The 23014-nt window shown below is 42.1% G+C and overlaps 1 protein-coding gene across 1 annotated transcript in view; it reads left to right on the forward strand.

Moving 5' to 3' along the window:
• Positions 1-23014, forward strand: part of LOC112215183 (protein piccolo-like) — an 81126-nt gene that overhangs the window by 7244 nt on the left and 50868 nt on the right. The window contains exon 3 of the mRNA XM_024374123.1: positions 22442-22958. Coding sequence (XP_024229891.1) covers positions 22442-22958 — 517 coding nt within the window. The remainder of the gene's footprint in view (positions 1-22441; positions 22959-23014) is intronic.

A 23014-nucleotide genomic window follows, 5' to 3' on the forward strand; every position in this document is an offset into this window, starting at 1 on the left:
ATCTGTTCTGACATACAATTGTCAACTGGACCTTATATAGACAGGTTTGTGTCTTTCTAAATCCTGTCTAAAGAATTGAATTGGCCACAGGTGGACTCCAATCAAGTTGTAGCAACACCTCAAGGATGATCAAAAAGAGATTGGGATGCACATGAGCAACATCTGGAGTGTCACAGCAAAGTGGTGTGAATACACATGTAAATGAGATATTTCCGTGTTTCATTTTCAATATACACAAGTCCACTTTGATGTTATGGGATAGTGTGTGTCGGCAAGTGACACAATTGAATCCATTTTGAATTCAGGCTGTAACACAACAAAATGTGGAATAAGTCAAGTGGGTATGAATACTTTCTGAAGGCAATGTACGCACACACACACACACACACACACACACACACACACACACACACACACACACACACACACACACACACACACACACACACACACACACACACACACACACACACACTTTCACACTAATCATATGCTGCTGCTACTCTGTTCTTTATTATTATATACCCTGATGCTTCGTCACTTTACCCTGCCTTTATGTACATATCTACCCCATATACCTTGTACCCCTGCACATTGATCTGGTACTGTGTCCTTTACTGCAATGGGATCTTCTCACTCCCAGTGTTCCAACGAGTCAGGACATAATACAGATTGATGGACTCTGGTGCTCAAGGGGCTAAATTGGTGTCACACTTTTTCCCACATCCCTAGCCAATACGACTGATTTAAAGCAGCAGTTGCATTCTAAACCAGAGATGTGTATATAATGGCGAGATGCTCCTGTCTACGCCCTAACAATGGGAGTCGTTGTCCCAAAGGCGGGAAGGCAGGCAACAAAATAAGCCCATCGAAATGCTTTGGGCTCATTTTTGGACAGATTCTGGCGAGAGTGAAACCTCTCGCTTCGACCTCTTCCTCTCTGTCTAAACTAAAGAACATGATGAATTGATTATTGAAGTCAGGTTTGTTAGCTAGAGCTGCGGCTAAAGGGTGACACGGACCAGGCCCCCAGACTCCCGGAGTTACCTAACTGATACTGGACAGCAAAATCCAATCAAATGTTATTTGTCACATGCTCCGAATACAACTGGTGTAGATTTGACAGTGGAATGCTTGTTTACGAGCCCTTCGCAAAAATGCAGAGTCAAATATTTGACGTTAAAACAGCAACACAAGGGGAATAAAAAAACACAGGAATGAAGCTACTGTGTCTACTTATAGGATACGAATGGGAGTTCTCCTTAGAGCAGCCCCCTTTGATTGTCATGTTTACAAGATGGCATGCAAGTGATAATACAAACATCTACTATTCATGACCAAAGTTAAGTACAGTAGCCTGGTGTGGTCTGGCCAAACTCTCTTAATGCACAAATCATAAATTATCAATGGTACATTAACTAGGCTACCTGTTCATGCACTGTGTGGCCTTAAAGTGGGTCTCTCCTTTACATTGCTGCCGTTTTAGTACAGCGGTGCTGAACCTCAAAGAGACTGCAGAAGATAAAGGAAAGCTTTTTGCAAAAGGCTTGTTGGAAATCTATTTATGTCTCCTTTCCCATTTAGTCCCATTCTCAGCCTGAGCATTTTAAAATAATTCCATTATGATACAAAGCATGAAATAGCCTGCTCTCTGAAGCAAAGGGATGAGGAAATATTTACATATGAGGAGCGAGGAGCGAGGAAAGAGAGAGAGAGAGAGAGAGAGAGAGAGAGGTGGGAGAGGACATTGGAAGTCTGATGAGATATACTGTAGAGGGAGGCAGCGAGGGATTTGGGCAGATTTGTTTCACCGTAGCCCTGATTCACCAAATCTTTAATCTGGTTAAAGTATGTAGCTAGTTTGTTTAATATGTGTGGGCTGAGGGAGAAGTGACACAGGTTTAGGAACAGAGGATCATTGTGTGTGTGTGTGTGTGTGTGTGTGTGTGTGTGTGTGTGTGTGTGTGTGTGTGTGTGTGTGTGTGTGTGTGTGTGTGTGTGTGCGTGCGCGCGTGTGTGTGTGTGTGTTGGGGATTGAGTGGACGGATTTAGATGTTGGTAAAACACCAGACAGCAGAAAAGGACTGAAAAAGGGGCCACATTATGTTGTAATGTTTCTCCAGCATGTAAAACACATGGACACACACACACACGGTATGCACTGATTGCCTGAGGGTTACAGTGTTCCTTTTCTTTCAGAAACACAGGCAGGTCCAGTGAAGAAATGAACTCCCTTCAGTCACGCTACACCCTAATGGCCACTGAAGGGCCGTAGAGATGGGAGAGAAGGGAAGATATTTCCACTGGTTAATTCCTCTGTATTTCTACCTTTACATCAGCGAGACTTTGAGCACCAATGTAGCATTATCATCATCACGATTATGTTATCCAATATTGTGTCGCTGTATGTTATGAGAAATATATAAGTGAATGCATGTGTTAATTCTCATAATTGGTTTAAGAGCTATTAAGGAAATCTCTGATGGACACATTTGTTGGTGCAATAAGATTAATTAAGGAGTAAAATGAAACAATTGTATGTGGTAAAACTCCTTCATGATCATGCCTAAGAACCAGGAGTATGTCCAGTCCTGATAGATAGAGGCAGAGAGATGCAGAGAGTGAGAAGACAGAGAGAGAGAGAGAGAGACATTGAGACAGAAAGAGTGAGTGAAAGAGGCATAGAAAGAGAGAGAGTGAGAGCAGCAGGCTTCTTTAATAAAGTCATTACCCGGGAGGGAAGCATCGAGGGAGAAGGCCGACAAGGAGCTGATAGAAAACAGATGCCGGTCATGGGAGTGGACCCTGGCCTGCATCCTTAGGGATGGAGATGGAGTGCGGCTGGGAGTGCATGGAATGAAAAGGATGAGGTCAGGGTCAGAGGTGAATGGCCTAGTGTGTGTGTCTTTGTGTATGTGCGTGTGCGTGTGTGTGTGTGTGAAGGGGGTGGATGGGGGATCCGTGTTAAAATTGGTAAGACGAAAGAATGTTCCAGGAACCACTATTCAACCCCTCCCTCCCTCCCGCCCCATTTATTTATTTTCATTTGTCTTTCCATGGAGGTCACCACACATTCAGATGGTACCTGAATAAACGCTTGACTGCTCCGCTTGACAGCTTGATTGCGGGGAGATCGCCCGACCCTCCGATTGCGGCAATGACTTACACCGTCATAGAGGGGAATCGTCATGGCAACTCGGACACCCCTCATCTCTCCAGAAATGTTGCGTGTAGAATGTTCCTTTGTGACACCCGTGATGGCCATACACCCACTCTGCCAATGAGTACAGGGGTAGATCCTTATCACAGCATGAATATTTTCCCTTGAAAAGGTGAATATTGCAGTAGCTCAGTAGTTTGGAGCGTGGTGCTGGAAACAGCAGGGTTGTAGGTTTGCACATTGACTCTGTGCTTGTACTCCCTGTACACTGAGTGCACAAAACATTAAGGACGCCTGCTCCTTCCTTGACCGGGTGACTCCAGGTGAAAGCTATGATCCCTTATTGATGCCACTTGTTCAAACAGTGAAGATAAACGGGAGGAGACAGGTTAAAGAAGGATTTTTAAGCTTTCAAGACAATTGAGACATGGATTTTGTATGTGTGCCATTGAATGGGGAATGGTAGTAGGTGCCAGGCAATGTTCCCTCTAAGCTGCGCGTGGGCGCGTTGTAGCTCCGAGACTGGCCAGCAGCTCCCCCAGGACTGCCATGCAGAATAAATGTCAGCCCATAGAGAAGCACAAGATTTAACTTCACTCAACTTTCTAGAGCAGTGGTTGCCAACGATCTCCAAGGAATTCTTAGTCGATCTCCAAACATTTCTGTAAAAAAAAGACAATGATGAAGCCTCGTGTTCCTATTACATTTTCTTCCGTCTGGGGCTGTTGGCGGTAGGTGCACCCGATTCAGCTGCCCTGCACGCTGGATAGGCAAACTGTTGCCATTTTGAAGGTGCAAATTCTGCCCTCCTGGCAGGCCAGATGTCTGAAGGTACAAACTCTGCCTTCCTGGCAGGCCAGGAGAACAAAACAAGTGCACTGTAGACCTACCGCTGGCCAATCGGATGGCTCAGATTACCGTGTCTGCAGTAATGTAGCATGCATAAAAGAAAGCTACAGCAAAGTGATGCAGTGAGATTTCAAAATGTTTAAAACCACAACTAGAGAGAGAGTGTCAACGAATACAACAAAGAGCTGCAGCAATACATTTGTAGGAAAGAGTATCGATAGGCTTGCGTTGTTGTTATTATTAGCTGCTTGGGTCTTTAAAAAAAATATTTCCCTTTTTCTGTTCATAGCAGTAACAACATGAGTTTGTGCATGAGGCAGAAATAATGGGATGGGACTCGAGTTTTGCCATCAGCTGGAAGATGGTGGCCCTTTTTGGTCAGTGGAGGAAAGGGAGGGCGGAGGGATGCTGAGAGGAGGACCCTCAGTCTGCTGAGACTGACCATCAGATGCAGGCACCATCAGCCCAGTAAAATAAAGATAAAAAGCTAATTATTTAAATGTCACTCAGTTGTGCCTGAAAAGTAATACAAAAGTGGATCAATTACCGGTGTGATCATATAGCCTACCTCGAATTTTGAAATATAATTTAAAAAAAAGACCCGAACAAGAATGCATTGGCAGGGAAATTCAAGCAAAGCCAATATGCCGTGATAATGTATTGGGCCTATAGATTACTGCACAAATGGCATTGCTACAGTACTGTTTTTAATTTGTTCATGTTGAATAGGCTTACGTTTTTTAAAGTAATGTTTCAAAACAATCTCGGCTTGCAGGTCTCGGCTTGCATTTTGACTCAGAAAGTGATCTTGACTCAGAAAAGGTTGGTGACCACTGTTCTAGACTTTTCCCTGTTAACACTATCAACGTTTCCCTCTACTGTGGCAACTGCGATTGAATCAACACAATATTAGCCACTTTCAATGCAACATACCGAAACAAAACAAACTATGCCAGAGATTTTGTTGTAGGCAGAACGCATGACTCAGCCTGAACTTTACACAAACCGGTGCGACATAACCAATCAGAGCTGCAGTAGGCCTATATGCAAATAGACTATTTCCATACATGGATCTGTGTCGTTTACTTTGAACTGGACTGTGTTCACAGCATGAGCTGTTGTGAATAGATGCGCTTGTTTTGAGATCAAAATGCACATTAGTGTGTTATTATCCCAGTTATAGATCATTTGTAGTCAGCAATAGGGGAGTGATTTGCTTCCTAAAAGAGCACCAAACGTGTACATTTCCAGACATCTTTGAAAAGCGAGTCAGGTAAAATACATTTTTTGGGGTCTTAAAGGGGCAGTGTTGTATTTTGAGACAGGCTTGAATAAGCTAAGTAGCCAATAGGCAGAGGGTAGCATAATTTGGCTGATTCTCTGTAATAATAGTATGGGAATAATAATGCATTTTATTTTGTAAAGTTGTTTCTTGCATATAACAACACAACAACATTTTCAGTCACATGCTTGTCTGAAGGACAAGTGGACAAACGGGTTAATGTCAAGTTCTGCATGTTTTTTTCAAAAGTCTCATGGAATGTAGACCTATATTGAACACCACACTTTGGCTGCTACTGTAGGCTGAATGATAGAACAGCTATTTCCATGTTAAAATGTTATGGGATGCATTTTCTCCATTGCTTTAGATGGCTGGCCACTCTGGTAGGCCTACATTATGATCAAATTGCCACAGTAGCCTACTTGGCCACTGTTAAAAATTGTAACTTAAAGTGGGTACAACCTGAGGATTGTCAGTAAACGCGCTCTGGAAGTTACACCGAATTTTCACAATGTTCAATTTTGCAGTCAGCAGACCTGAAATTAGCTTAGTGCCTAAAAAAATTAGAGGGAACATTGGTGCCAGGTGTACCTGTGTGCATCAAGAACTACAACGCTGCTGGGTTTTTCAAGCTCATCAGTTTCCTGAGTGTATCAAGAATAGTCCACCACCCAAAGGGCATCCAGCCAACAGGACACAACTGTGGGAAGCATTGTAGTCAACATGGGCCAGCATCCCTGCATTGCTCTGCATCCATAAGTAAGCGTTTCACCTGTTGTTGACGAAACATGTGACAAATACAATTTGATTAGATTTGAGTCCTGCCTGGGCCTTATCTGCCTTACTGAATATATACTGGGATGTCTACCAGGCCCATCATATTCCCCCTAAGTTAAGAATGCAACAGCAATACATTTTTTGACTAAACATTGACATGTACTCTAACTAATCTTAGGGGAAAGCCGGCTGCTGCAGCCAATCAGTGACAGCATTCATAGATACATTCCTTTACCTTTTCATTTGGTTGTCTCAGTCAGACGTTGTACTCAAGCTGCTGAAAATAAAATCAGCACTTAATCTTTCACTTCAAACAGATGACTTTGTTCTCAATGGGAACTGTAGGCTACGATATGTCGGAGCACATCAAAACAGAAGAGTAGTGGTGGGTTAGCTAGTAGCTAAAAGACATACTGCACGGTCATTATAGCTCAGCATGGGGCAGATGGAAAGTAAAACATACAAGAAATAAGTTACATCTGGCCCGTACAATATATCACCCATACTGGTTTACATCTGAATCATTTAGAGCAGTGTTTTCCCACCTCCTGTCCTCCACTACCCTCGACAGGCTAACTCCAGCTCCAGTCCTCCACTACCCTCGACAGGCTAACTCCAGCTCCAGTCCTCCACTACCCTCGACAGCCTAACTCCAGCTCCAGTCCTCCACTACCCCCTTGACAGCTCTGTCCCTAGCGCCGCTCTGTCCCTAGCATGAAGGGCTAGCCACCTGTATTAGGCTAGTAGCACTGTGTTAGCTCTCTACTCAAGTGAAAGGTAATATTTGGTTTTCACAGCACTGGGGTATTGGCTTAAAGATGGATTTACATTCAATTTACATTAGATTTACAGTAGTATCTATATGTTCATTTGTTATCCTTTACTCGTCACTGTACAGTGCAATTAGGATATAGATACACAAAAGTATGTGGACACCCCTTGAAATTAGTGGATTCGGCTATTTCAGCCACACCCGTTACTGGTGTATAGAATTGGGCACACAGACATGCAATCTCCATAGACAAACATTGGCGGTGTAATGGCTTTACTGAAGAGCTCAGTGACTTTCAATGTAGCATCGTCATAGGATGCCACCTTTCCAACAAGTCAGAGCTGCCCCGGTCAACTGTAAGTGCTGTTATTGTGAAGTGGAAACATCTAGGAACAACAACGGCTCAGCTATGAAATGGTAGGCCACATAAGCTCAGAGAACAGGACCACCGAGTGTCCTGATGCACGTAGCACGTAAAAATGGTCTGTCCTCGGTTGCAACACTCACTACCGAGTTCCAAACTGCCTCTGGAAGCAATGTCAGCACAAGAACGGTTTGTCTGGAGATTCATTAAATAGATTTCTATAGCCGAGCAACCACATACAAGCCTGAGATCACCATGCGCAATGCCAAGCGTCGGCTGGAGTGGTGTAAAGCTCGCCGCCATTGGACTCTGGAGCAGTGGAAACGTGTTCTCTGGAGTGATGAATCCCGCTTCACATCTGGCAGTCCGACGGACGAATCTGGGTTTGGCGGATGCCAGGGGAATGTTATCTGCCCGAATGCATAGTTCCAACTGTAAAGTTTGGTAGAGGAGGAATAATGGTCTGGGGCTGTTTTTCATGGTTCGGGCCAGACCCTTCAGTTCCATTGAAGGGAGATCTTAATGCTACAGCATACAATGAGATTCAAGATGATTCTGTGTTTCCAACTTTGTGGAAACAGTTTGGGGAAGGCCCTGTCCAGTTTCAGCATGACAATGCCCCAGTGCACAAAGCGAGGTCCATACAGAAATGGTTTGGCGAGATTGGTGTGGAAGAACTTGACTGGCCTGACCTGAACCCCATTGAACACCTTTGGGAAGAATTGGAACGCTGACTGCGAGCCAGGTCTAATCGTCCAACATCAGTGGCCGACCTCACTAAAGCTTTTGTGGCTGAATGAAAGCAAGTCCCCACAGCAACTTTCCAACATCTAGTGGAAAGCCTTCCCAGAAGAGTGGAGGCTATTGTAGCGGCAAAGAGGGGACCTACTCCATATTAATACCCATGATTTTGGAATGAGATGTTTGACTAACAGATGTCCACATACTTTTGTTCATGTAGTGATTGTCTGATTTTAACCTTGTGAGTCGATCCAGTCCAGCTATTTACATTTATAAATCCTTTGGTAAAATCCTTAAAGATGCACTCCAGCTATAACAATATCCCATGTATGAATGTGTTCCCGAGTGGCACTACATCTCAGTGCAAGATGTGTCACTACAGTCCCTGGTTCAAATCCAGGCTGTATCACATCCGGCTGTGATTTGGAGTCCCATAGGGCGGTGCACAGTTGGGCCGTCATTGTAAATAAGAATTTGTTCTTACCTGACTTTTCTAGTTTAATAAAGGTTAAACCATAAAATAATAATAATAAATACAGTAAGGGTAAAAAAATATATGTTTTAAGCAAAATAGTTTTTTTTTTTTTACACAAGTCCAAACTTCAAAGAGTAGGCCATTCAAGGAGTTGGTCTGTGGGGCCCTCTGATGTCATCAGCCTCTCCCCATTGTTTGAAGAACAATAGAGAACAAAAAAGGAAACACCTGGACCACCTATTGAGATCAAATCAAATTGTACTTGTCACATGCGTCGAGTACAACAGGTGTTGTAGACCTTACAGTGAAATGCTTACTTACGAGCCTCTAACCAACAATGCAGTACAAATAAGAATAAGAAATAAAAGTAACAAGTAATTAAAGAGCAGCAGTAAAATAACAATACCAAGACTATATACAGGGGGGGTACTGGTACAGAGTCAATGTGCGGGGGCACCGGTTTGTCGAGGTAACTGAGGTAATATGTAGGTAGAGTTATTAAAGTGACCATGCATAGATGATAGCAAAAGATAGCCATTTCATTAGATGTTTAGGAGTCTTATGGCTTGGGAGTAGAAGCTGTTTAGAAGCCTCTTGGACCTAGACTTGGACCTAGACCTAGACTTGGACCTAGACCTAGACTTGGCGCTCCGGTATTGCTGGCCGTGCGGTAGCACAGAGAGAACAGTCTATGACTAGGGTGGCTGGAGTCTTTGACAATTTTTAGGGCCTTCCTCTGACACCGCCTGGTATAGAGGTCCTGGATGGCAGGAAGCTTGGCCCAGTGATGTATTGGCTGTTCACACTGCCCTCTGTAGTGCCTTGCGGTCGGAGGCCAAGCAGTTGACATACAAGGCAGTGATGCAACTAGTCAGGATGCTCTAAATGGTGCAGCTGTAGAACCTTTTAAGGATCTGAGGACCCATGCCAGAACCTTTTGTTAAGTAATTCAAGTGATAAATGAGCTGAAAAGGAGACAGGAGTAGGACTTTAAATTGTCAAGTTTGGCTTGAACCCTGTGAACACACATGCACTGCCACACATGCACTGCCACACATGCACTGCCACACATGCACTGCCACACATGCACTGCCACACATGCCACACATGCACTGCCACACATGCACTGCCACACATGCACTGCCACACATGCACTGCCACACATGCACTGCCACACACGAACACAGGCCTACCCAAAGCAACCTCCAGAATTACGATCCCCCATTTGGAATTTCGAAACAGCCAAATACAAATCCTATGTCAAACCAGATCCTGTCAGTGCTGTCATTCATTCTTCAATCCGACACTAAACCCGAGGGTTATGGTTTAGGCATTCATTCGGAGTAGTTTTGCCTAGCAACAGGGTTGAACCTGTGATTTTTTTCAGAGTAGTATCTCACCTAACACCCTTCTCTGTCGTGAGGCTATTAGATGTTAACAGGCACTCGCATTGCCCCTAGTGGATGAGTAATTGCAATGTAAATACATAAACTTGCCATCATGTAATTTCACCCTTGCAGAAATCCGTGGCTAGCACGTAATCCACTGGAGTTTGGGTTTGGCCTACCACAAAGCTCCATTATTGTTCAGCAGGGGCAGAGGGACCCAGCACGGAATGTTAAGTGAGTCTGAACGCTCATATTCATTGAAAAACACACATTTATTTATTTTATTTATCCTCCTCCCGTCTGTGTGTATACTCGTTCATTCATCTCTTCAGGCCGATAAGAATTTCAATTAAAAAGGACAGAGGAATGGTGAGGGGGGGGGGATGTTGCAGCCTTGAAGATTCAATTTGAAGATGAGACCGTGCACAGCTATTCTCGGTGAGAGCATGGCTAGCTCCACACAAATTATATTTAGGGAGCTATAGCACCTGCAGCCAACTCCACATGCATGGAAAACACTATCTCTATCTATAGGGACTATAATAGAATAGATAGGCCTAATAGCCAGGACGTTTAGTGGTGCAAAGTGGCCTGCATAACTGAAATGTATGCATACATATTATTCCACAAGTGCATCGGCCTATTTGATTAGCTTAGTGTCATACTGTACACAGTGCAATGTGATAAAAAGTTAATATATACTATACCGATCTCTATTGGATGTGATTCTACACAACAATACCAGTACTGAGGGTGATCAGAAGTGTACAGGGGCATACGAGGAGAGGGTGTGTATCTGTGTGTGTGTGTGTGTGTGTAGGGCTGTTGCTGTGACCATATTACTTCCACATCCGCAGTCATGAGTCATGACCGCAGTAAAATTCCACGCGACCAAGTCACGGTAATCTCCTTTTAAGCACTCAGGACATGCATTGGTAATATCCAACTAGCTAATGGCCTGGTACTCAGGGCTCTATTGTCCTTTTAACCACTCTGACATCAATGCAATCGAAATTACATCACACACTTATCATCAAAACATTATGGTACTTTTAAAACTCACCTCACTATGATTGATCAATTTGAAGAAAGAAGTTCAACAAGAGATTGAAACTGAGTGGAAAACATGGTCATTATGGATGTTGTTCAAAAGCCTGACAATGGAATTGACTGGATTTCTAAGGTGATGATCAATTCAAAACACCCATACGCATATTAGACCTTATAGGATTCGGAGCCCAAGCCTGAACAATTTTTTGGATTAAAACAATGATTGTGCAGTTCATTATACAATCCATATCCTACTGCACATTATGCGCCGCAGAAAAACATGAAGAAAGAAACATTGATTGAAGATGTATTTAATTGGTCTAGCCTATATTCCAAAATGTAACAAACTCTAGTAATCGCCTTTGAGTGTGGACTGTATTATAATGCATACTAGATGAGCTGGTTACTTTATGCTACGCTCCAAACTTTCTATTCATGAGTCTGGGAGAGAACGTAGCCCTGGGCCAGTGGGTCCCCAACCATGGGTACTAGGACCCCTGAGGGCACTTGGCCTATCCATTCGTTGAGAAGAATCATGAGATCATAGGGTTACTGGTAAAATGCACATGAGAGGTACTTCAGGGGTACTCCGGGCAGAGTAAAATTCATTTTTTTCTGAACCACTGGCCTAGGCGATGTTGTTGGTTCATTGGTTGTGCTGGGCGGCTTACAGAGTTATTCCTACAATTATAGTGAATTTGTATTTGTTTTTGAATAGCGTAGTAATAGGGTGAGTGACACAAGTAGGCTACCTTTATCTACAGAATTTCCATCTCTCCCATCTTTCCTCCCATCTCTCTTCTTATCTCTCCTCTCCTTCATCCTTCATTGGGGCGGCAGGGTAGCCTAGTGGTTAGAGTGTTGGACTAGTAACCGGAAGGTTGCAACTTCAAATCCCTGAGCTGACAAGGTACAAATCTGTTGTTCTGCCCCTGAACAGGCAGTTAACTCACTGTTCCTAGGAAGTCATTGAAAATAAGAATTTGTTCTTAACTGACTTGCCTACTTAAATAAAGGTTAAATAATAAAATTACTTTCTCAAGCATACAGAGAGAGGGGCTGTCAACAGTTTAACAAAATATGTTTTGTTGTGAAAACATGTTACTTTGTATGTTCCCGAACAGATTTGACTTGGTTTCCCAAATTAAGCACTGGGTAGCTTCAGGAACAGGGATGGGGAGTCCATTGTTTACAGAGTTTGGGCGGAATATCATCTGTCGCGCAGCGAGATCATGTTCCTCGAACAGCGGTTGATGAGTGGAGTGAAATAGCTGTGGTAGCCTACCCGAACGAACAGGCGGGAAAGTTTAAAAAAAATTGCCCATTCTTAATCGAAACTAATTTAGCGTTTTAGTAAAGACAATATTAAATTGAGAATAGTCTGATGGGCAGGTGATAATATGACCGCTGGGAGAGCTTTTTTTTTGCGACTTTCACAAATCATCAATAGCCTATAGTCGTATCATGCAGCTCATATATGTTTTGAATTCTAAGGTTTGTCTCATTACAGACTAAAGTTGCTAAATAAATCTAAATCTAGCATATAGGACCTGTTTCAAATGGTCACTTTTATGCTCAACATAGCCTTCATATGCGCACTAGCTCCGGAATGTGAAAAATATCCATTCTGTTTTATTCAGCTAAGTTGAATTATATTCTTCTTACTATCAAATTATAAAATATAAAATAATGACACGGGACTTAGAAGCCTATCTTGTCTGCTAAATGAACAAACCTACAGCCTACTACGGCATGCCACATAGCCAAATAACATTCGTTATAGGCCGACTCATATTCTGTTCTTATTAAATACATGTTCTTCAGATAATAACGTTTCTTTAGACCTGACTAAAATAAATCATATATTTATTATTATGGTGTATATTAGCAGTTTGTATGAGTGGAGGCCTGGAGATGCTGAACGTGTTTATCTTCATTAACGGTCAATTACCATGAGACCGGAAGTCTTAAGCATGCCAATAACCTGCTGACAACATTTCAAGAGCGCCACAGCCCTAGGCATGTGTATACGCAATGAATATACGCACATGTGTATGTGCCTGTCTCACTGGCCGGCAACCCCTCTCTCTTGGTAGTGTGGTGAGGAAAATGACAATGCAAGGGGTAGTTTCCCGGCTCTCTGCGATGTGGAGCAGAATGCTAAACAGGAGGATTCTTCACAGAGAGCACCCTCTCTGAGCTTTTCCCTTTGATCAATTTCACACAAAACACCCATTTATCGGAGCAGGGGGATATCACCACCACGCACAGATCGAAGCCACTGCGCAGCGAACCCAGCAGCCGCAGAAATCAAATCTGCATTCAGAAATTATATTTAGATGTGATTCGTTTGGTTTGGTGGATTTCACAAGGCAGGCTAAATGAAGCGCTCTACCCTTCAGTCAGTTGTGTGTGAGGGGGTTTATGTGTATGTGTGTATTAACGCGTGCAAGCATGTGTGAGTGCACCCTATGTGCTGAGAGTGTGTGCGCGCGCGCGCGTGTGCCTCCATGTGTCGTTGTGATTCATAGTACACGGTCTGTTTCACACAGGACCGCTAATGGTATATCTAACTGCAGGAAGCAGAGAGCCTGTTTTTTTCCCCCTGAAACGTGGGCAGGTAACAGATGCGGGGAAATAATGTATGTATGTTTGTCTGTGTGTGTGCATGTGTGTGCGTGTGTGTGAATGCGTGTGTATTTATTCTCGTGTCAGTGTGAACTGTACATGTAAACATTCATGTAGCTGCTAAATCTGACCGGGCCAGATGTGTCCGCCCATGCAGGGGTGCTATAAAATGATAATACCAATCCCCCTACCAACACGGTTAGGCTCCAGAGAATTTACGATACCTGTTTGTTAAAGAATGCTAGGAGGTAGAGGGAGTTACATAAAATTATTGGCTACCTTGCTGTTGGAGCATATTGTAACTAAGTGCAGGCCACATGCCACTTGAGTCATCTTAATTTATTATGGTGAACTTTTATATTCTAGTGGTCTGGTTTGGCTCCTATACAGTAGAGCAGTGGTATTCAAACGTTTTCATTTCTCGCGAAATCTGTCCATTTCGATTTTTACATCAACAATTAACCTTCAATTCATTACATTTTCATTTCTTATCGAAATGAAAAGTAACCAATAAATACATTAACTCAAGAAAGTGGTATTTTTCAAATTATCTTTCTCAAAAACGTTTGCACATTTCAAGAGCGCCACAGCCCTAGGCATGTGTATATGCAATGAATATACGCACATGTGTATGTGCCTGTCTCACTGGCCGGCAACCCCTCTCTCTTGGTAGTGTGGTGAGGAAAATGACAATGCAAGGGGTAGTTTCCCGGCTCTCTGCGATGTGGAGCGGAATGCTAAACAGGTCAGTACTATTTTTTGAATACCACTGCAGTAGAGGAATATTGTCCACGTCAAAGCCAGTGTGTTACCATCTTTATCGGTGTGTGTATGTGTGTGTAATCACTCCCTTGTGTACCTTATCTTTCTGTGTGTGTGTGTGTGTGTGTGTGTGTGTGTGCGTCCGGTACAGTGTATGTACTATGTCTAATAGAACACTGACTGTGGCTGTCAGTGTCAGCAGTTTAGAGTTGGCCCTCGGGTGCCCCTGCCTGCTCGGGATGCTTGCCTGATCAAGTGACGCCTTAATAGAAGGTCACCGTCGATGTCACCTGCTCCGCTGGTACCAGTATCACCAGAATGCATCCCTAATGGGACCCTGTTGTACAACCCCACTACACAGCAGCACTCGACAGGTGTGCTTTAAATGGGTAATGTTGGACAAGGGAGCTTGATGACGCTGAACTGTAAGGAGTAGTAAGAGTTCATGTTCGGGGTTGAAATTCAACCCTGGTTTTCCTTTTTTCCCCTTTTTTTTTTACTGTTACAGTGTGTACTGTAGTGGATGAAAAAAGCTGTCAAGACAAAACGTGAATTTGTTGAAGAGCCTATTGAAACTACTTTGGGGCCTTGTGTATGGCTCTGTTTGGGCCTCTGTGTGTGTGCTACGAACTGAAGAATCGATAGCAGTGAAAGTCCTAGTAATGGCAGTGAAATATCCAACAAGAAAAGACACGCACAGCCGAGAGAGAGAGAAAAGAAAAAAAAACACACCATTAGCCTACTGCAGGAACCTACCCAGCTGTGAACAACAGAGAGAGAGCCGTTCAAAGAACAGGAGACCCAGCTATACAGTATGACAGCACAACGCGCGGCTAGCTACGACTAGCGCTTTCCTTTCACACATCAGCTTTAATTGGTGACCCCTGAATCTAACCTCCTGTATTAGCCAGCTGAAGAGAAGGGGGAGGCTAGCACGGTCAGAGTCATTAACTTCTTACGCAACACTGATGAATGACCTCCGGGAAACGGCCGGAGCGGCTCTGTAAACACTGAGAAAAAGGTGTTGTGTTAGAGGAAAGTGTGTTTTTCACGTCATCTTTGCTGAGTAATTATGAGACGCCTGCGTTATTGTAGCGAGGTGTGGCGCGGCGTTAGCATCAGTCTGGACGTCTATGAGTCCATTCTGTGGTCGTGTTCTGCTCCTCGGACAGCTCACAAAGAGCTGCTCTGCCCATGCACGGACTCACCCGGTTAATGGGTGAATGTACAAAGCATGACAGGTTCACAGGCCTAAAGCAGCTTGATTCTCTCTTCTCCGCCTCTCTGGCTCTCCTGCTGTCCACAGATGAGAGAGGGGGAGGGAGCTCAGAAATGGCTGCGAGTCTTTCTTACAGCCCCAGTGCTGTTTCATGCTCATTTCCTCGAGCACTTTTAGTGAATCAGGGTAAAGGCTTTAGGTTTAGAATGAGTCACCCCCCACCCCCTTACCTGAGCAGTGTGACCGCTTGAATGTAGGTTGGGTGGCAGAGATAGATTGAATAAACCCAGGTGTCCTTTTGAAGAGATCCCCCCGCGTACCACATTTGCGTCCCTCTTCTTCTACAGCATCTGGAGACAGAGGGAGTGCTAGACAATCCCTAATCTTTGTTGCAGAAAGCTAAACCTCTCAAAAACGGCTAGGTGAGTGTATGTGTGCGTGCGTGTGCGCGCATGTGTGTGTTTGCACGTGTGTGTGTGTGTTTGCACGTGTACTGTGTGCGTACACGAGTGTAAGTTTTGTGTTCAACACTGTCCGGAACTGCACTGGAAAGTTCAACACAAAGGGAAACAAGGAAGAGAAATCAGTCGACTGTTACAAGGCGAAAACAGTTTTAAGGCTTCTGTTATGTACCCTGCTTCTTCTCCGACAGGCTTTGTTGTCGATAGATTGTCATAACAGTCGGAAACAAATACCACCTGCCTCAGAGCAGTGAATAACCTCACACTCTACATTACGCTTTCATTATTTGCTTTCCGGCAAACATTTCTATTGGAAGACATGTTTGGAGGGCCACAAAACAATCACCAGCTTGACCACAGTTTCTTTTTCAGGGGGTAGATCAGCTTCACCCTTCCCCTAATTGGAGTAAACTAATAAACAACAACACTTGGGCTTCTACTTCCAGCTTATAAATACTATATAATACTATATGTTCTAAGGCCAGTTTTATTGCTTCTTTAACCAGCACAACAGATTCAGCTGTGCTAACATAATTGCAAAAGGGTTTTCTCATGATGAAGTAGCCTTTTAAATTGATAAACTTGGATTAGCTAACACAACGTGCTATTGGAACACAGGAGTGATGGTTGCTAATAATGGGCCTCTGTACCTCTATGTAGATGTTCCATAAAAAATGTATTGTTTCCAGTTACAATAGTCATTTACAACATTAACAATGTCTACACTGTGTTTATGATCAATTAGATGTTATTTTCTTTCAAAAACAAGGACATTTCTAAGTGACCCCAAACTTTTGGACGGTAGTGTACATTTTACGGACACAATCTTTTTTTACAATAGTTATATTTAGTTTGTTTTTAGTCCTGGCCTTCTTCTACCCTCAACCTCTCCCATCCATTTCTGATGTCCATCCAGTTTGATTTCTATTTGACATATATTTTTAACTGTGCTATTTCACAAAAGTCCTGAACCTAAATACATTTTACACACACAGTGTATTTTACATGTGTTATCTTGTTGTTATCAGTTATCAGTCCCACCCTCCAGCTCCATTCAAACCCTCCCGTCTATCTCTTAACACCATTCATATTGGATCTCTATTTTCCATATATTTTTCAACTGTGCTATGATGCTTCACTACACTTCTGAACCTTTCTATTCTCACAGTTGCTACAGATTGTAAATTAAAGAGAAACATTTTTGTCAAAAGTATTATTATATTATTGATCAATTGACTATGACTTTTCAAATCACCCAGTATTGCTATCTGCAGTGTTAGTTCTGGGTAAATGTTGCAATTCTTCAGCCATTCCTGGACCTGTGACCAAAAACAAGCTACATATGGACAGTACCAAAATAAATGATCTAATGACTCTGCCTCTTCGCAGCAAAATCTGCAGAGCTGGGAAGATTGTATCATATATATATATATATATATATATATATATATATATATATATATATATATATATATATATATATATATATATATATATATATAATATATATATATAACATTGTATTGGCTGCAAGAATTTTGTATAATCCTTTAAATTCAACAATTCTAAGTTTTGAATCCGGTGTCGTTTTGCATGTCAATTCATAAACCATGTGCATTGGAATCGGTACATCGAAATCTCTTCCCAACTATTTTGCAATCTATTATGGCACAGCTGTCATTTTTGGTCCTTAAATGAAACTGGTATATATTTTTATTTATCACAATTTTCTTTAACCAATTTTGGTCTTTAATGCAGGACCGACAGACAAGTTCCGTACTTTTTCCCCCTTCCACTTGCCGCTTCTATTTTTGTGGTAATGCTCTTATCAGTTGTTTGTAATTTTGGGTAGAGCAGACATTTCCATGTATTTGTGTTAGCTGCATGTGACAACTCCACCAGTCCTACTTATTTATGATGTAATTTACAAAGATTATACAGTGCCTTGCAAAAGTATTCATCCCCTTGGCATTTTTCCTATTTTGTTGCATTACAATCTGTAATTTAAATGGATTTTTATTTGGATTTCATGTAATGGACATACACAAAATAGTCCAAATTGGTGAAGTGAAATGAAAAAAATTCAACTGAAAAGGGGTGCATGCATATTCACCCCTTTGCTCTGCTGCAACCAATTACCTTCAGAAGTCACATAATTAGTTAAATAAAGTCCACCTGTGTGCAATCTAAGTGTCACATGATCTGTCACATGATCTTCTTATATATATATATATATATACTGTACCTGTTCTGAAAGGCCCTAGAGTCTGCAACACCACTAAGCAATGGGCACCACCAAGCAAGCGGCACCATGAAGACCAAGACGGTCTCCAAACAGGTCAGGGACAAAGTTGTGGAGAAGTACAGATCAGGGTTGGGTTATAAATTATTTTTTTAAACTTTGAACATCTCACGAAGCACCATTAAATCCATTATTAAAAAATGGAAAGAATATGGCACCACAACAAACTTGCCAAAAGAGGGCCGCCCACCAAAACTCATGGACCAGGCAAGGAGGGCATTAATCAGAGAGGCAACAAAGAGACCAAAGATAAACCAAAAGAAGCTGCAAAGCTCCACAGCGGAGATGGGAGTATCTGTCCATAGGAACACTTTAAGCTGTACACAGAGCTGGGCTTTATGGAAGAGAGGTCAGAAAAAAGCCATTGCTTAAAGAAAAAAATAAGCAGCACGTGGTGTTCGCCAAAAGACATATGGAAGAAGGTACTCTGGTCAGATGAGACTAAAATTGAGCTTTTTGGCCATCAAGGAAATGTTATGTCTGGCGCAAATCCAACACCTCTCATCACCCCGAGAACACCATCCCCACAGTAAATGGTGGTGGCAGCATCATGCTGTGGGGATATTTTTCATCAGCAGGGACTGGGAAACTGGTCAGAATTTGAAGAAATGATGGATGGTGCTAAATACATGGAAATTCTTGAGGGAAACCTGTTTCAGTCTTCCAGAGATTTGAGACTGGGATGGAGGTTCACCTTCCAGCAGGACAATGACCCTAAGCATACTGCTAAAGCAACACTCAAGTGGTTTAAGGGGAAACATTAAATGTCTTAGAATGGCCAAGCTTATAGAGACATACCCCAAGAGACTTGCAGCTGTAATTGTTGCAAAAGGTGGCTCTACAAAGTATTGACTTTTTTTGGGGGGGGTGAATAGTTATATAGTTATACACGCTCAAGTTTTATGTTTTTATTGTCTTATTTCTTGTTTGTTTCACAATAAAAAACATATTTCATCTTCAAAGTGGTAGACATGTTATGTAAATCAAATCTCCCCAAAATCCATTTTAATTCCAGGTTGTAAGGCAACAAAGTAGGAAATATTCTAAGGGGGTGAATCCTTTGCAAGCCGCTGAACCTCTTTTTTTTCTCGAAAAATACCGTTTTTTAAAATGAGTATATTTGAGTTTAACCACCAGATTTGTTGTATTATTTGTTCTATCTTTTCTGGTGGATTAAACTGAAATTGCAACCAACTTTCTATGGCTTGTTTAAAAAATAACAATATTTTGGAGATGATTTGGTTTTCAAATAACCGAAAGTGAGTGGTTGGGAAAAAGTGGGAAAAAGGCCATTCTTGAACATGGGGTGAGACATTCTTCTAATTTGCGATAAAGCAGTTCGGATTTAATTATAATTTTTGTATGACTGATGCCTTTAGTGAGAGGTCTAATGCTTTAATATTTAATCATTTCTGCAATCCGAATTCATATTAATTATATAAATAGGCCCATTTAATTTTGTCTGGCTTGCTATTCCACCCCCCCCCAAATATTTTTTGCTCAGATAATTTAAAAAGCAGATCGCTAGGTGTAGGCAAAACCAAATATGTCAACTGATTTGACCGATGATTTTTGCACAAATATTTTCCTTTCCATGGTAGCAAGATCTTGTCTATTTTTGCTAACTTTCTATAAAAATGTGAGATTATTTCTTTCTTTTGGCATATGCATAACGAGTATGTCAACATCCCCGTCAGACCATTTTATTGATGAACTACACAGTAATACAAAAGTTGTCTTTTTTTAGAGATCCAATATGTAATATTGTACACTTATCATAAATTGGTTTTAATCCAGAGAGGTTAGACAAAGTATCCAGATCCTCTATGAGGCTGTGGGGATTCTAATTGTGGATTCAAAAGAAAACATGAATCATCAGCGTACAATAACACCTTAGTTTTTAAGCCACAGATTTCTAATCCCTTAATATAATTGTTGGATCTAGTTTTAACAGCTAACATTTCGATGGCAAAAATAAATAGATATGCCGATAGTGGACAACCTTGTGTTACTCCTCTTGACAGTTTAAATCTTTCTGAGAAGTAGCCATTATTTACTATTTTACACCTAGGGCTACTATACATAACTTTATCCCATTTTATAAGAGATTCTCCAAAATTGAAATATTCCAGGCATTTATATTTAAACTCCAGTCGTACTTTATCAAATGTCATTTTAAAGTCAGCTATGAATACCAGGCCTGGTTTCCCAGAATGTTCTATTGTTTCCGGTACTTGTCTTATATTATCTCTAATGTATAGTCCATGTAAAAAAAAACGTCTGATTAGGATATATTATATCCGACAATACCTTTTTAATTCTATGCGCTAAGCATTTTGCTAGAACTTTTGCATCACAACACTGAAGTGTAAGAGGCCACCAATTTTTTAAAGTAGACTTGATCTTTATATTTACCACTTGGATACTGTTTCAGTAATAATGATATCAGACCTTCTTGTTGCGTGTCCGTATATCTACCGTTTATATAGGAGTGGTTAAAACATGCTTATAATGGTCCTCTGAATATATATATTTTTTAAATCCTGGATTGAAAGGCTTTAATTGCATCAAGAAGTTCCTCCTCTGTAATTTGGCCTTCACATGAGTCCTTCTGTACAGCTGTAAATTTTACATTATTAATAGGGAAAAAATTCATACAATTAGCTTTGGTTAGTGGAGATGCAGAAGACTGAAATGAAAACATATGCTTAAAGTACTTTACTTCCTCTTTTAAAAATATTCTTTGGTGAATCATGGGTAACAAGTTTCAGTCAATTATTTCTGGTAGCATTTCTATGTTGAAGATTTAAAAATAATTTGGTGCATTTTTCCCTCATATTCCATCCAGTTCGCTTTATATTTTATAATATATTACACTGGATCTTTCTTGAATAAGTTCCTCCATTTCTTTTTCTGTGCCTCTATGGTAGAGTTTTTATTGCTATCTATCTGTACTGTTAGTCCTTCCATTTTCTTTGTTAATATGGACTCCTTTGACCTAAATTGCTTTTGTTTTATAGATGAGTACTAAATTGCATGTTCTCTAAAGGCACATTGAAAAGTGTCCCATGTATACACGAATTCCTATATATAAGTGCATGAGCATGATATGTTGAGGTATGATTTCCTTTATGGTCCATAGAGTTATTTAGATTACTGAATGAAAAGATGATTATTATATATCTTTTTTAACATGAAGAGAGTACAGTAAGCACAGTGCTTGAGTTAATAATGGATCCTTTGTTAAAAATGTCATTAACGTTTGAACTATTTTAGCCTTCATCAGAGTGCATGCATACAGACACATGGCAAACATATTGTTCACATTAGGTGGGACTGATTTCGTTGTTTACTTTAGGTGGGACTGTAAGCGTTTAGGACAAAGTGAGTCATGTCTATGTGTAAGTGGACAGCGCCATGGTGCTAAAACGGTGCTGAAATGGCTCATGGTGCTGAAATGGCTCAAGCACGGTAGAAGCTTCCGGAACAGCCTACAAAAACAAAAAACGTATGCACTTTAGCCTGCTTTCTATGTGTTGAACCCCTCATTATAGCACTTTGCTCCAGCCGCCTGGTTGGTTTGATGCTCCTGTGGCCTTTGTAGCCTTTTACCTGCTGGGGTAGAGCTTACAGTGAAGAGGGCAAACTGTTATGAGAGCTGCCAGGAGACATTTAACATCATTAGACCAGATGAGACTGTATTAAGTGTACACACGCACGCACTGCCTCCCTAAGTCCGCTCCATGTGAAGGTCACTAGGTGAAGTCTGGCTCGCAGGGCTTTGAGTAGATGTGAATTTGGAGACAGTAACTTCTTCAGATCTAAGGCGTGGGGGTGGATGAGAGAGATTTTGTGACATTCACATGTAGCTGAAAGCAAATGTCTCATACCGACTCAGGCTGTCGCAAAATAGGTCTCTCCCTACAATGAATACTTGTGTCAAACTCCCCATGAATCAACTGAAGCAAATTAAGCAAATGATTGGCCGGAACTACTGTGGTTCTCTTTGATCCAAATTGATGCTTTCCCCAGATCAGAGCAGTTTTTCAGTGTTTCGGTTTTAGCCGGAGGTGAGAGACATTTTTTGATAGAATGATAAGATTCAGGGATACTGACCAAACCACCAAATATCTTGTTCACAATCTGTAGAAGAGCTAAACAGAAGGGATGTTATATTTGAAATTCATTTGATTCCTTTTGTTTTTCTTCAGGGTTCCCATGGGGAGTCCTAAATCTGGGATGCAGACTGGCTACGGAGGAGGAATGGGTGGAGGAGGAGGTCAGAGACTGGCCAACCAAGAGAGCCACAGGCCGATGCAGCATAGCTCAGGCCTAGTCCATGGCTCAGGCCATGGCCCAGGCCCAGGGCAGGCTCAGGGTCATGGGCCAGGGATGGGTGCTGGGATGGGTGGTGGTCCAGGTCAGCATGGCCAGAGCCCCGGTCAGCCCGGTCAGCACGCCTCCAGACGAAACCTCCAGGTGGACTTTAGCGGTTCGGGTGGCCGGACGGGTCGCTCCTCCTCAATGTCCCCGGACCGTGGGATCACCCCCACCTCACCCTACTCAGTGCCCCAGATCGCCCCCATGCCCGTCAGCAAGCTGTGCCCACTCTGCTCCACCACGGAGCTGAACAATCCGCCGGCCCTGCCAAACTACAACACCTGCACACAGTGCCGCTCCACCGTCTGCAACCAGTGTGGCTTCAACCCCAACCCCCACCTCACAGAGGTAAGCAACAAGCACTGCCTGTTAACATGCTGACTCTAATACAGCTAGAGGTGCCA

This window comes from Oncorhynchus tshawytscha, linkage group LG16 (genome assembly GCF_018296145.1).
Source record: "Oncorhynchus tshawytscha isolate Ot180627B linkage group LG16, Otsh_v2.0, whole genome shotgun sequence".
Lineage (NCBI taxonomy): Eukaryota > Metazoa > Chordata > Actinopteri > Salmoniformes > Salmonidae > Oncorhynchus > Oncorhynchus tshawytscha.